The sequence below is a fragment of the Thunnus albacares genome, chromosome 1 (assembly GCF_914725855.1).
Source record: "Thunnus albacares chromosome 1, fThuAlb1.1, whole genome shotgun sequence".
Lineage (NCBI taxonomy): Eukaryota > Metazoa > Chordata > Actinopteri > Scombriformes > Scombridae > Thunnus > Thunnus albacares.
In genome coordinates this window covers 33,558,552-33,574,239 of record NC_058106.1, presented here as the reverse complement: position 1 = coordinate 33,574,239, position 15,688 = coordinate 33,558,552, and the positions used below count along the sequence as shown (strand labels likewise).

Genomic DNA, 15,688 nt, shown 5'->3' with positions numbered 1-15,688 from the left:
AGCGGCTCACCTTCATCCTGCAGTAGAGGTTAAATAACACTTGAAACTTTCATTATATTGATGTGAAATTGGAAAGCCAACTGGACTGAAAAATCTGCAATAACTGACTGCTGTCCTCTTAACTTTAAGTGTTTCTGTCTCTGTAACTCTCCTTCACCAGCATGACACCCCTGGGCTGCTGCCATTGCCCGGCCCTTGTATCATTTCTGGATTAAATCATCACACCGCAAACCTACACTTGAACAGGGTGTCCTGCTGATCGCACGTTTGCTGACTGTGAAACATGAAGAGTAGAGATGAAACAGATGAAAATTATCAGCCAAAACCTGGGAAACAAATCTTACTGCAACATGAGGCCTCAGAAGCAGCCTGGAGTGTGTGTGCGTGTGTGTGTGTGTGTGTGTGTGTTGAATGACGAATCAGTATGCTAGCTGCTTACATTTGTAAATGCCAGATCCCCAATTTTAGTGCACGCGCACACACACACACACACACACACACACACGCCCAGGCTTCACTGTAGGACCCAACAACATAAACAGAGGCACGCAAGGCTTTATGTTGTCATTTATGGGAAGTGAGTATGTGTGTGTGTGTGTGTGTGTGTGTGTGTTTCAGTGGTAGGAACATACATATACTTTTTAATGGAAATATGGCACTGATTAACTCCACATGGTATAATGAAGTAGCGTCAGTGTGCTGCATCCTATATCTACCACATTCTTCTGTGTGTGTGTGTGTGTGTGTGTGTGTGTGTGTGTGTGTGTGTGTGTGTGTGTTTGTGTGTGTTTGTGTGTGAGTGTGTGGTGATTTATGAGAACCTGAACCCCGGCCAGACCCTCTGTACACCACATCTCTTCTGTTTCCCTGCAGTTAACAGCGACTTCTGAGGTTCTTGGAAAACGACTGACAAAGCTTCATGTTGCAGGTTTACAAGGTGATAATATCGGACTATTTTTTTTTTTTTGGAGTTATGTTAACTTTTAGCCACACTTCCAGGCACTATCCATGGTCCGCCATGTTGTAAACGCTAAACACATGCGTAACCGTAAAGGTGGGAGGTGGGAAGTTATGTCTTTTGCTCCTCGGGAAACGATAAGCGGAACCAAAACAGCACATTTCTTAAGAATGTCCCAGTTCTATCTAGAGCCAACTCCTGGTCTGATGTTGTTCTCCGTATCCGATCGTTGCCAGAAAATACAGAAAACTGAACGTGTGTGACAGCAGCGAGGCGGGGAATTAACCTTGGCTGATGACGGCTTTGCGATTGCGTCCGTCCAGGTCGGCCTTTTCGATGACGTGGTGCTTGGCGTCCACCCAGTACATGCGGCGGCCGGCGTAGTCGATGGTGAGGCCGTTTGGCCAGAATAGGTGGGTGTCTGCGATGACCCGCCGGTTGGAGCCGTCCATATTGGCGTACTCGATGCGAGGGGTGTTGCCCCAGTCTGTCCAGTAGATCTTACTGAGGAGGAAAATGGGACAGTCTTGGTTAGTTTAATTGTTTACACCTGTGGAAGCTATTTGAGCAGAATGAGCTGATTCTCATGGCGTCCACTAAAGTCAAGAGGTAAACAGATTGTTGTTTGGATTCAAGATGCAGCAGATGTCTGATATTTAAAAAAAAAAAAAAAAAAAAAGTCTCCTCTGTCCTCAGCAGTCCTGTCCTCCTCATCATCACTCATCTGTTCTGACCGGCCTCAGAGGGAAGAGCTACTTTTTTTGATATTTTTCAATTATCCCATGCAAATGAGCTACCTAATAAACTGAATGAGTTTTCTAGTTTTAAATTTCTCTGGGGCTTCATCCAGAACTCTCTCCCGCCGCTGCAGCATATGAAGCTCGGGGAGGAAAACACACTTAGCTGCTGCCCCTTTTTTTATGAAATACTTGTTCCACACAGATGCTCGCCTGTGGGCACCGCTACGCTGCCAAACTTTAATCCCTGCTCTGCTGCTACACTACAACTGGGACGCATCCAGAGGGGATATGTATATATATATATGAGCGTGTGTACATTCGAAAGCATCTGCTGTGAATTATACGGTTTGTGTGTGTGTGTATGTTTGTGCTCGTACGTACCCCTCTATGGGGTGCAGCGCGATGGCTCGAGGCTTCTCCATGTTCTGCCACAGCAGCACCTTGCGATGCGTTCCGTCCAGGTTGGCCACCTCGATACGGGACGTTCCCGAGTCTGTCCAGTACAACTTGTCATGGATCCAATCTATGGCCAGTCCACCTAAAAGGAGGATATGAACATGTTTTATGGTGAACTGTGTCTCTTTTTCTGATTCTCTTTAAATAAAGTGAGCGTTTCTCATTTTGTTTAAAAGGAAAACACTTTCTGACAGTGATATGAGAAGATTGATACCAATCTCATGTGTGTGCAGTGAAGAATAACACGTGTTATTATTGTTATAGCACATGTTCTTAATATCACTACGCTGTCCGATCCGGTTAAAAGTTTCAAGTCTGTTGCGATTAAAGTTAAAGCCGTCCTCGATAGTTAAACAACCGGACAGGAGACGAAACAAATTTATGGATGTTGCTAAGTATGAAGCTTGAGTAAGGATGTGTTTGGTTTAGACTGGAAAAAAAGGATCAGCAACAAGCCCGGCTCTGTTTAAAAAAAAAAAAAAAAAAAAATCTACCAACAACTCTAAAGCTGACATGCTGTAAAATCAAAAAGCGCTTTTATACTTGTATATTTCTTGTTATAATTACTCTACTCTGCTTACAACATGTTCTGTGATGCCAATAAAACTTTAATGAATTTAGAGAGAGCAAGACAGGAAGAGCAAGTAAAAAGGAGAGAGAGAGTAAATGTCAACGGAGACTAAAAGCTACTGAGGAGAGAAAAAAACAAGAGGATGATTAAAAAAAAAGACTAACAGGGATAGAGAGAGCTCAAAAGAGCAAGAGACAAGAGACTGAGCATGAAAGAAGACAAAAAAACAAAACAAAGACACACAAAAAAAGAGCTAAAATTGATGTCATACTCATGTGAACAAGGTGATGGATGAAGTGAGTGAGAGCAGTTGGACAGAAAGCAGGAAAGTTGAATAAATTGGAAACATGATGAATGAGCCTCTTGTCCTACATCTGAACCTGATTCCTATTGGCCGCAGTACCCACCTGGACTCTCCAGGCCGGTGGAGACGACCTCCTCCACGTTGGATCCGTTGAGGTTGGCCTTCATGATGCGGTCCAGTGTCACGTCTGACCAGAAAACCAGCTCGCGGCTGTGGTGGAAGTCCAGCGCGATGGCGTTCTCCAGGTTGTTGAGCAGCAGGGTGTATTCGGAGCGATGCGGCAAAACCTGACGGATGTCGATGCGGTTGGCGAACAAAAGCACCGGCTCTGGACCTGAGCGATGGAATAAAAAAAAAAAAACAAGGACGGAAAGACAGACAGGGATGGAGACGATGCAAATTAAAACGGAAAGAAAAACAGCGAGAGGCCAAATAATGGTAGAAGTAACGAAAAAGGAAGGAGACAAAAAAAAGTTAGGAGGATCAGTTTTAATAACAGGGAGCATTAATCTCAGTGAAGGTGAAGGGTCTGGGTCCTGGCAGCTGCCTGACAGACAGTCCTGACCTGGGTTTAACTCTGGTCTGCAGTAGATTGATGGGCTGCTGTACCAGGCCTGCACTCTACCTCTGCAGCATATCTAAATCTAGTCCAGACCCACGGAACGAGCCAACCTCATTCTGAGTCCAAGACCCCGGAGCAGGGAGCGGATACAGTTACCGCTAAAGCAAGTATAAACAATATGCAACCGTGTTTTTATTGGAGGTCAAAAGCCGGCGACTCTCTGCGGTCACATGTCAAGGTTGAAACATAGTACAGTGGTTTTTACCCAGAGCCTTGCAGCTGCGCTTGTCAGGCCGGAGCTCGTAGCCCTGGACGCACCAGCACTGGAACCCCCCCTCCGTGTTGGTACAGCCCTGGCTGCAGTAGCCTTCTTCAGCACACTCGTCCACATCTGGAACAGACCAAAGAGGCAGAAATGAAAAGGGTGGGGGGGGGGGGGGGAGGACAGTGAGATGTTGGCGTCAAGCTCCTGCAGGGTTAACAATAAGTTCAAGACATATAGTGTCCAGAGGTGACTGAAGGTGAAAAACTCTTTGGAACACGTCCGACTTCTTGTTACTCTCAAAAAACTGAACTCCTGTGGCCTGAAGGCATTCATCTCATGACCTTGCAAAGGCACCGTTAGAATCTGGAAACACATATCAAGTCTAGATAAACTGCATCTCCATAAGTTATAAACTTTTGGCGATAATATTTCATCAAGGACTTCTGGCAGAAATCCTTGATCCAGACCTGCACCAAATTCTAATCAATTGCATCTCAGCCCAAAATCAATCTTTCCAACAAGTTCCATGGAAATTCGTTCATACTTCTGGGAAATATCATGCTGAAATAAAGACAAAATGACGAACAGGAGTGAAAACATAAACTCCTGATTAACATCAATGTATCACATGGAGATATATTTTATAGCCGCACCATAGGTTGTTAGGTTGATAGTCCTAGAACAATAGATGTTTTATTTTGTCTTACGTTTATTTTTTTTCCCTTACTTCATTATTTTCATGTGTTCTTTTGTATGATTTCAGTTGCAGAGCTCCTTGCCAAGAAGCGCAGTAAAGAAGAGCTGCTGTTTTGTTTGACTACTTATGGAGTGTTCTAACTTTCATTTTGGCTAACTTAGTTTGCTTTGTTTTGATTGTCATGGACAGCTTTTATTCACTTGTTATTTTGGCCTTGAGACTCCCTGATGTGAAATTTAAGCTTATGTTTTTGGCAATAAAAGATTCAGTAACTGAATAATGCGGGTCCTAATCTTCTTATGTTACATAGTGTATGTTACTCCCCGTTTTTCCCAGACCAACTCGGCGTCATAAAAAGACTGAACGCATAATCTCCCAAGTGGCAGGAATGAGTAGCGATGCAGAGGCAGCAGAACACAAAGTAACTGAACAACTGACTCTGCTGGTCATGAATAATAACATTGTAAGCCTGCTCACTCTGATGTCCAATTGTAATGTGCACACACACACACACACACACACACACACACTCAGAGTTACCCTGGCAGGTCCTGCCGTCGTCCATCAGTCGGTATCCAGTGTGACAGGTGCACTGGACCAGTCCTCTGACCATCTGACACTTCTGGGAGCAGCCTCCGTTATTCTGGTTACAGTTGCCCTCGCTGGAGCGTGGACCTGCACACCACATGGAAACATTATGAGAACATAAACACAGCATGCTGATTCAGTATAAATACAATCACACACTGTAAAGAGTATCTGACTCATCTGGTGTTGAGCATTGAAATGTTTTAGGCCCGAGACCTCAGTGAGGTATGAGAATGATGACATTGGTAAACCTGGTCCAGAACGAGAAATCTCAACAACTACAGTCCAACAGTCTAACCTTTCCTCTAGTGCCATTATCAGGACTAAGTCTAACGTTGACCAACAATTGAGTCCGTTACAAGGTATCTTGGTTTCCATTTGCTGTTCATGCTCCCATGAGGATGTACCCGAATGTTTTTGATGACCTCATAGTCTTTTTCTTTCAGACCTAAAGTCCTCTTGTACACAAAAAGATTCAAATCAAATGGCCTGAATGTGCTAAATGCACAAAACTCCTCAGCAAGTGTTAAATGGAATGCATGTGTAATAATGCAATAACAAGACTTATTACATTTGAAAGTGTAAAAACATTTTATTCTATAAAACCTACCATAAGAGGCTTTGTTCCTTTGGCTAATGTCAAGTTGTCACTTAAAGTTTTTAAAGCTGAGTCATATTTGAAATGAAAGTGACATAATTAATCAAACGACTATTGTGGTAGCCTCCTTCCTTCAAAGTAACGACAGATTCTGTACTGAACCTGCTTTAAGGACAAACTGTAGTGCAGATGATGGTTTGTGAACTCACGGCAGTCGTGGTGAGGATGTTCGTCAGTCCCGTCTCCGCAGTCGTTGACCTCGTTACACACCTTCCTCTGACCGATACAACGTCCGTTCCCACATTGGAACTGGTCCGAAGCACAAGGAGGGTTCTCTGTGGGCAGACAAAGAGAAGCTTTATTTACAGTACGGTTGATTAATAAGACAATAAACACCATGAGACAACAGGAAAGTTAATTACTGTTACAGATTTTTACAGTATATGCTTTTTCTACTAAGGTGTCTGTCACTTAGATGTCACCGGTTGTATTAGACCACTACAGGTAATGCTGCTAATTGATGGTCAGTAGTATTAATTTCACTGGATTAGCCAAAAACAGACATTCCCATGTGGTAATTCTCAATAAAAATGAAAAACAAAGTTACTATATCACCATATATATCTGGATTGTGATACAAAGATTTTATCCATACTGCCAACCCCCAACTTAAGAGCATCTTTGTGACAACAGTTACAAGCAGAACTGGTCCAACACAACAACACAACAGTCTGTAGAATCAGTCGTCTACTGTCTGCCCTTCATTCAACAAAATGTTGTTACTCATACATGACACATAACAAAAAAATAGAGTTATAGCTTGAAGGACATTTCCAACGTTGTTTAAGAGTGTTTAAGTATTTAATTGGGATTTTTCATTAACCTCTTCTACCACATCGGACCCACCAGTGAGTCCATCGTCACTAGATGGGATGTTAATTAACAACTTATGCGAAAGTCTCATAGAGATCCGAGTGTGTCCAGAGACTTCTAACATCAGCCTGGACTACAGGGAAACTATAGAAAATCATGCAAAACACACTGTGATTTGATGAAACTGTGCAGCCGCAAACATGACATCATGGATTTGACTATTTATTACATATGGATGAAGGGCTGGAGTAAGCAAACACAGAAAGCAATTTTAAGGAAAACACATAAACAGACTTGAAATTGTGTTAAGTCCTGTTAAGTGGATAAAAATGTTATTTAAGGATAAATTAAGGGCATTTTTAGGGTTCAAGAGGTTCATGCAAATTGATCTGGAATTCCTTTGCCATCATGGCTCAGGATGCTAGTGGATAGTATCCAAAAATAGAGTAAAAACTTTCCATCTTCCTCTTTTCACTGCAGCCTGTTCAGTGTTCGTTTCTATCTCAATATACAGGCCAGTTTCTGTTGTTTGTCCGCAGGTTGGTGGAGTCTTTCCACCAGCGAAGGAACTGCCAAACTGATCAGTCTATTGTTTGAAAGCAACTGTGATTCTCCAAAGAGAAAAAAAAAAAAAAAAACTGAATTCGTCAGTAGAGGAGAGGGCTGTTCTGAGCCGTTGTCATGGCTACGATTGAAGCTTGTGTTATATTTAGCTTCTGCGAAAGAAGATGATAACAACCACAGTCAGTCTTACCGGTTTTCTCACAGCCCTCTTCATCACTGCGGTCGGAGCAGTCGTCCTCGCCGTCGCATCTCCATGACAACCGGACACAGCGTCCTGTTCCGCAGCGGAACTGGTCGGCTGTGCACATGGACGTGGCTGCAGGTAACACACACACACAAACACACACACACACAAATATATAGCTTTAGATACATGACACTATACAGAGCACCAAAATGAGATCTGTTCAGTAATACTGATGAAAAAAACTCACTGCAGTTCTTCTCGTCTGATTGGTCATCGCAGTCGAACTCGCCGTCACACCTCCAGCCGGCGTTGATACACATCCCGCTGCTGCACATGAATTCAACCGATCTGCAGGGCTGGTGGGAGGCTACACACACGCACACACACACACACACACACAATAACATTAGAAACATAACAATCTGCAGCAGACAACATTACAGATGTATCTTAAAATCTGTGCTTCTCAATCTTGGGGGTCAGGGCTTCCGAAAATAAGCCAAAATCATGTTTAGGGACGAAAATAAACGTGTCTAATATCCTGTGAGTCTTCTGCTGATTACTGCTTAGTTGATTAATCAAATTCAACTCATGTCTAAGTCATATATCAAGCAAAGTATCAAGCAAAAATGCGAAAATTTCTCCGGTTTTGGCTTAAATGTGAAGATTTGCTGCTTTAACCTTTTAATAACATTGTATATTAAATAACTTTAGGACTGTTGATCAGACGAAACAAGGACATTTTGACAAGCATTTTCCACCGTTTTCAAACATTTCATAGACTTGATGATTAGACTTCTAATACAAAATAAAAAGCTTTGTTGTCATACGTGTGAGAACAAGCGCTGAAATTCTGCTGTGCACAGAAATACTAGAAAATGAAAAGAGTAAACGAACAAACACAGAAAGACTATGTTTTACACCACACAAGTCATATTTCTTTTCCCCATAAACACTAATTGCTTCTGTTTATTCTGTCTGCCTTATGATCATCTCTGACTAGAAATCATAGCTGCGCCACCTTTAAATTTCCCACCGCATCACTACAAGCGATCGGATCAAAGTGGAGCTCAAACTGGCAGCAGATGAGGCTGGAGGTGGACGAGAAGATTAAAGCCGAATCAAACATAAGCATCTTAAATCCCCGAGTGTGTGTGTGTGCGTGTGTATGTATTTCTTTTGACGTGTTTCCTCCTGACAGCGCGAGTCGGCTTCCCATCGAAGCTACAGTGGGCTCGAGATAAGGGGAGACGACGAGCGAGGAAATGCAGGGGAAGAAAGGCGAAAAAATTAAAAAAAAAAAAAAAAAAAAAGAGAGAAAGAGAGATGTGGTAGAGGCTTCAAGCATCCCTGTGCGGGCTTATCAGCTGGGCGAGAGAAGACAGAGATGATCAAAACAGCAGGTGGCTCTCCCACAGAGAGAGAGAGAGAGAGGGAGAGAGAGAGCTAGAGACTCATAAGCGACCGGAATCGGCGTGGGATGCCGATGAACACTGACGCCCACACACACACTGAAATGATTCATCCACCCTTTATCTCTCTCCTTGTTTCTCCCTCTCTCCCTCTCTCCCCCTCACACACACACACACACACACACACACACACACACACACACAAAACATACCAACTATGCTCTTTCATCTACTCAGCTATGCAGCTGAAAGCAGTATCAGTGTTTGCAAGCGGTAACGAGGCATGCAAGTGTGAGTGTTTTTGGATATGTGTCTGTGTGAGAGAGAGAGGGAGAGAGAGAGAGAGAAGGAGAGAGAGAGAGAGAAGGAGAGAGATAGATATAAAGATAAATAGAGAGAAAGAGAGAGAGATAGAGAGATAGACAGAGAGGGAGAGAGAGAGAGAGAGAGACTTTTTCTCTAACAAAGCGCCCTTCATGTGTCTGGAGACTCGATGCCAAGGAATGCTGTCTGAGGATGGGCTGTCTTATGCCTCTGAGGAATGCCTCCTCTGTGTGTGTGTGTGTGTGTGTGTGTGTGCGTGCGTGCGTGCGTGCGTGCGTGTGTCCGCAACCTATTTGCATGTTTCACAAAGCCAAGAACTCTTCAGACTTTTTAATAAATACTTCATAACATTGGATTCACAAGACTAAAAACTGATGTTTTTATTCGAGCATCTCTGAAGCGATTCTGGGAGACGAAAAAAAAAAAACCTGGTGGTTAAAGAGTGAAGGATAGCAGGGGATGAACCGCTTTCTGTACATCAAAACATGATGGAATAACCGTGTTGGTTTTTAATCTAAAAGTGGACATGCACTGCTACGTGACAACCAAGTCTCTGCTGACAGAATTTAAGACGTTTTACCTTGTTTGAGTCTTTCTGCATCATTGATGTTTTGTTTGTATCTGTGTTCTAATTTACATCTGATCTGTGCTGCCATATTTTCACCTAAGCATTTTTTTAAGGAGTACGGGGCCTTATCTGTCTCTTCTTAAAAAAAAAATCTTTTTTTTGAAAGCTTTGATGCCAGCTGAACTTTGCAAAAAAAAAAAAAAAAAAAAAAGTTAAACACTTCAGAAGCGAGGCAGCAATTAAAAAACCTGGATGTGGGAGGAGACGGAAGAGAAACAGAGCAGCTCACTCGACTAACATGACCTTGCTGATGATCAAACGATGGTACAAAAACCTTGAAGCTGTGCTTATCGCACTGCAGATAAACACATCAAAGGGGGGAGACCACTGTGTATGAGAGTATGTGTGTATGTGTGTGTGTGAGAGAGAGAGAGAGAGAGAGAGAGAGAGAGAGATAGGGTGGGCGGTTATAGACAATGAGCGAATGAAATGAATATGTAAGAAATCAGAGCCGAGAGAACCGAGGAGAGAGAGAGAGATGCTGAGAGATTTGTCAGCGGCGGGCGGCGTCTCCGGAGTGAGGAGGAACGAAACACGATACTCTGTGTTAATCAGGACCGTGGCTCGACTCTGCGTGTGTGTGTGTGTGTGTGTATATGTGTGTGTGTGTGAGTGTGATAGAGTGACAGAAAAGATCTAACAGACAGAGTGTTTTCCAGTTCTGACAGATGCTGTGGAGCGGCGGCCTGCAAACAGCAGCTGTTCCTGCGCCAGACCTGCAGTCGACTGAACATGGAGAATAAATGTTATGATGAAACTACGGTTTGTTTTGACACTAAAGCTGCATTTTGTGCAGCTGGGCCTCGGACGCTGGAGACATCTCCTAAAGCACTTTGCTGTGTGTAACACTGAATATTTAGAACTTAAAAAAGAAAAGTTAAGTTACATGAAATTCAGATATTCTTTTTGGATGGAGAGTGTGCTGCTGTAGCATTGGATCCTATAGAGAGTGATGCATTCTGGGTTGCTAGGGGCCAAGTGTTTGGGTAGCTCAGTTTCACCTGCAGGTGTTTCTTAAGGTTTGCAACGCGTTTTTTTTTTTCTGCTGCAGGGAGGAAATAAATATTAAAGCAGCTGAGGAGCAGACGGGTCCGAAAAAATGCTGTGGGAGAAAAAAAAAAAATAACTTTGACCTCCTCCAAGAGCCAGAGAGGAGAGGAGAGGAGAGTGTGTGTGGAAAAGATGCACAAATATGGGATTTACTTTCAGCTTTAAAGGATTTGACTTTTTTTTTTTTACTATAGGCTTGAAGGATGATGCCTCTCTTCTCTTTGGATTGATGGTATCTCAGGGAAACTTTCCAGACAGTGTGTTGTATCTTCGAAAAGTCTTTTTCCAAAAACTTTTTTGGAAAATGGGGGGAGGAGGGGGGGGGGGGTCTTATAATCAATCAATATTAATAAAATAAAAGCAACAGATCGATAGATAATGAAATAATCATTATATTGCATAACACATCTCTTCCAGCTGAGGTTTTACTCCTGCAAGTTTTACGTGCCTGATTTAAAGCCTGTACCGTACTTCTAAACCTCAGTTGCGCCTCTGCATTGAGCTGCAGGACACGACAACTCGTCATCCGGGTTTGGTTCCAGATGTTCAGCGAAACTATCGGGGGACACCACGGAAGGAGAGAGCGAGGCACAAGAAGAAGAAGAAGAAGAAGAGGAGATGGAGAGAGAGAGAAGAAAGACGTCTGGTGTTTAAATCTAATCCGACATCATAGAGGAGATGACACAGACTGATCTCCCAGAGGAGCTTCTTCTTCTTCTTCTTCTTCTTCTTCTTCTCCTGTACAAGGCACTGTTTTAGTGAGAGCTGGGAGATCTGCCATGGATCTTTAAGTGTGTGTGTGTGTGTGTGTTTGTGCGTATCTGTGTTCATCTGTGTGTGTGTGAGCAGAAAACAGAAGCTCACTGTGAACTTTATGCACACCAGCGGGACAGGCTGGACCAGTCACTACACTAACAATGTGCTTTGTTTTTGTTTTTTGGACTTTCACCAAGTTTCATATCTTCAGAGTGAAATCTTTACTTGTACGTCCAGTCGGTCTAAAGTTAGAACTCAGATTTAACTCCTGGAATATATCTGATGATGTCTGACAGCTGATTAGTGACTGAGGGGGAAGATTCAAGGTTAACAAACACCTGAAGGTCTCTATAATGTCAGAAGCGTGTTTGCGTGTGAGTGACAGCGATCTTACAGCAGTCCGACTCATCCGACCAGTCTCCGCAGTCGTCGTCTCCGTCGCAGTGGTAGATGTCCAGAATACAGCGCCCGTACGCGCATTGGAACTCCTCCACGCTGCAGGTGGCTGTCATCACATCTGAGGCTACACACACACACACACACACAAACACACAAATACACATACTCATGTTACACAGATGCTGATGTTGGGAAAAGATGTGATGCAGCGGTCGGGCCGTCTGAGGCGCTTTGAAGCTTCGACTCTTATCTGCTGTCAGAAACTAGAAACGAAATGAAAGAGGAGCAGCGAGCCCTTCCTTTAAGACACAGGACATGCTTACATGTTCTATTGTAATCTGGTTACTCTCAGATCTTGTGTTCATGTGCGGCTGATCGGTATCCAGATTTCTTTCTCTTCTGGCTGCCGCGGTCGTGAATCATGATGCTGCAGCCTGAAGATTTTTACGATTAGAGCGTCTGGACTGACGTCACACGGAGATGTTTGTCCTGTTTGAGTTTTATAAACGACCTTTTGTTTAGCTGTGGAAATTGGGTTAGCTGGAATTATTTCTTAATTTGACTTTGGATTGAATGGGTTTAATAAAAGATCCCTGTCAGAAAATCAGCTTACTGTCTACACGACCGGCACAACTCAGCGATGTTACACAATTTTTTTCTTATGCTCTCACCTCGACTCTGGAAACCAGCTTTCACATTTAAACGACTTTTAAAACTGTAGCCAATCAATTGTCTGATGGCCCGATTATAAAACAGCACTCTTAGCTTTTGTCTATTCTTAGCTGAAGATGACTCCCTAGACACACAACACACTTTTTTTGGTAATCAATGTGGGGTTTTTTTGCCGTTCCAAAAGACCAAGTGTGTTGAGTCTCTTTATATTATGAGAAGATTGCACAAGTATTAATAATTTGATGATGGCTCACAAAGACACTGAACCCCTTGAACAAAATACGTCATAAATACTAAGATATTTCAAAATATTTACTGTGTGAATAAAACTTGTCAACCACAGAAAGAAATCTGGCCTCTTAGCTTGCTAGGAGGAAGTCCTTCACAACATCTACGACTGTGAAACTTTATGGAAAGTTTTAGCTGTCGACACATTTCAAATGTATCCGCTAGAATAAAAATACATATGTTTTGGTTGGAGAAAAACCTAGTATGGATGAAAAGAAAGAGAGAAAAAGATGTGTTTTAGGAACATAAACTATCATTCAGCCTGTCTCTTTCTTTCTCACGCACACACACACATACACACACAGTAACTTACGGCAGTTCTCCTCATCTGATCCGTCTTTACAGTCCGTGTCTCCGTCACAGTACCAGTGCTCAGCGATACAGCTGCCATCTGTGCAGCGAAACTCCTTGTCTGAACATTTACGCATGTCTGACAGGAAAGAAAAAAAATATATATTTGTATTATAACACGGTTTAAATGAATACGTGCTCACACGCTGGTGTTTCAGTGTGTGTGTGTGTGTGTTTCTGTGTGTGTGTGTGTGTACCCACCACACTGTTCATCGCTGTTATCCCCGCAATCGTTGTCTCCGTCACAGTGCCAGAGGCTGCGGATACAGTAGCCGTTTTGGCAGTGGAACTCGTCTTCCTCGCACTCCCTGGGAGCTGGAGAGAGAGAGAGAGAGAGAGAGAGAGAAATATGAAGAGATAGCTTTCAGAGGACAAATAATAAAGATACAAAAAAAAAGCAAAAAAAAAAAAAAAAGCAGATACTGTACAAGAATGTGATAAGAGGCAGCTGTCCCTTAAGCTCCGCTGACATTATATCTACAGCTGTACTAACACCGGGGAGAATGCGGCCTTTCATGTCAGGCTCAGAGCGACAGGCTGAACTCTTCTGAGGCTGCAGGCCAGAGCTCAAAGACTCAATGACAGAATATCCTGTGGGTTGATCTCGGCGCAGAACGCGTCCGATTTGACTGTCGCTGCGACACGGTGAGGAGGAGAGCTACAAAAAAAGCATCCATGTGTGGCTGCCGTCAACGTGAAGAAGACGGATGGAGTGAAAACATGTGCTGTGATGATAATGATTGTATTTATATAGCGCTCTTCCATGACGAGTTAGAGACATGAAACCAAAACAACTTAGAAGGTGGATGTGACCGCAGCGCGGAGGTTGTGGTCAGAGCTTGAATTCATGTTAGTTACAACCGATGCTGATAGTCACGAGTATTCACGGCGGACAAAAGTATTTACATAGAACAAACTCCTCAAACCCAAACAGAAGCGTGATCTTCATCTCCATTGTCCATCTGTATCCTGAGAATGTTTTAAATACTAACATTTTTAACCAAAATGTGCACTTCCTCCGTTTCAATCCTTTTCCCTGTTGGCCTCACAAGCAGACATCAGTTAGGAGAACTTCAATTCAACTTAAAAATACCCTGCTTCTCTACATTATACTGTCATAACTCTTTACAAAAAACTCCTATAAAAGGTTACAAATACTGGCCTATCGTTCATTTTTTACTCTAAATTATCTATATTGGTATTAGCCTCAAAATCCAGTATTGATTGGGCTATACTTCTATAAACAAAAAGCCCGAACAGACAATTCTCCTGACTAATCAAAAGGCAGGAGGCAGGCAGTATACCGACCCTTGAAAGGGTTGTGCGTGAGGATTAAGATGAAAGTGTTGTGTTTAGCAGTATTTTGTCAAAGACTGTCTGGAACATGTTGAAAATATAAATATTCTCCATCCTCCCACACAAAAGTTGGACATCCTGCTATTACCTGATTCTGGGGTTTTTTGGGTTTGTGTGACTGGAATCAAAACCTGCTGCACAAAACATGAGAAGGAAGAACGACATTCCTCTTTGTCCATCGTGTTTTAACAACATGCAGCAGGGATGTCCTGCTCATGTTTTCTTTGGTCCTGATCCTTTTACGTTTGGTTATCTGTTGAAACAAAGTCCAATCCGGTACTGGTTCAAAACTACAACTTTAATAAGCTGAAATGATCAAGATGACGTCATTTTAATTTGAAACCAGTTTGAATTCAAACTACTTTAACCTACCGAACCTGACCTCCAGCAGCTTTGTTTTATGCCTTATTAAAAATCCTGGCTGCTGTATATAAGGGAAATGTCAGTTAACCTTGAGACAACCTGGAGATAAAAGACACGTCTGTCATTCATGCCAACAGCCTCGATGATTCAGTTAGACACGAGTCACTCCCTCCGCTGAACTTTTAGCACCGAGACACTGAGAATGTTTTCAGGTTCAAACCCTTTCATTTATCCAAACAGCTCCTCCGCCTCGCTTCTTTAATCATACCTACGTTGATAAAAGACCGAATGGATTTTTTAGAAACACCGTCTTCTACTGTTACGACCGCAAAAAAATCGATGGCGAATCCCGGGCCGTGCTCGCCCCGGGGCCGAGTAAACAGGTTCGTCAAGGAGAACCGATGATGGATGGCCCCGAGCGGGAGGTAATCTATAATTTATCACCGCTGTGTGTGAGTGTTAGACAGCTGAGACAAACAGAAACAGATAAGGACAGACAGGAAGGAGGGATAGATGAAGAAGAAGGAGAAGAAGAAGAAGAAGATGAAGCTTTTCCTTTTATTTCAGATAGATTTTTTCCATCTCTTCTCGAGGTTTTGTTGCAGCTTCACAGTGGGAGTCAAAACTACTGGAGACATGATTGACATGATTCAACCGGCATAGCGGATCAATTCAAGACGCTTTGACGCTGTATATGTTATATTTTATATGAGGTCACATTACACA

General features: G+C 42.9%; 1 protein-coding gene across 3 annotated transcripts in view; it reads right to left on the bottom strand.

Moving 5' to 3' along the window:
* Positions 1 to 15,688, bottom strand: part of lrp4 (low density lipoprotein receptor-related protein 4) — a 117,148-nt gene that overhangs the window by 21,985 nt on the left and 79,475 nt on the right. For all 3 annotated transcript variants that reach the window (XM_044355566.1, XM_044355576.1, XM_044355586.1), the window contains exons 4-14: positions 13,445 to 13,558; positions 13,206 to 13,322; positions 11,928 to 12,056; positions 7,611 to 7,730; positions 7,367 to 7,492; positions 5,949 to 6,074; positions 5,094 to 5,228; positions 3,857 to 3,982; positions 3,133 to 3,363; positions 2,080 to 2,236; positions 1,245 to 1,462 (exon numbers count right to left, since the gene is read on the bottom strand). In XM_044355566.1, the coding sequence (XP_044211501.1) occupies positions 1,245 to 1,462; positions 2,080 to 2,236; positions 3,133 to 3,363; positions 3,857 to 3,982; positions 5,094 to 5,228; positions 5,949 to 6,074; positions 7,367 to 7,492; positions 7,611 to 7,730; positions 11,928 to 12,056; positions 13,206 to 13,322; positions 13,445 to 13,558 (1,599 nt within the window). The remainder of the gene's footprint in view (positions 1 to 1,244; positions 1,463 to 2,079; positions 2,237 to 3,132; positions 3,364 to 3,856; positions 3,983 to 5,093; positions 5,229 to 5,948; positions 6,075 to 7,366; positions 7,493 to 7,610; positions 7,731 to 11,927; positions 12,057 to 13,205; positions 13,323 to 13,444; positions 13,559 to 15,688) is intronic.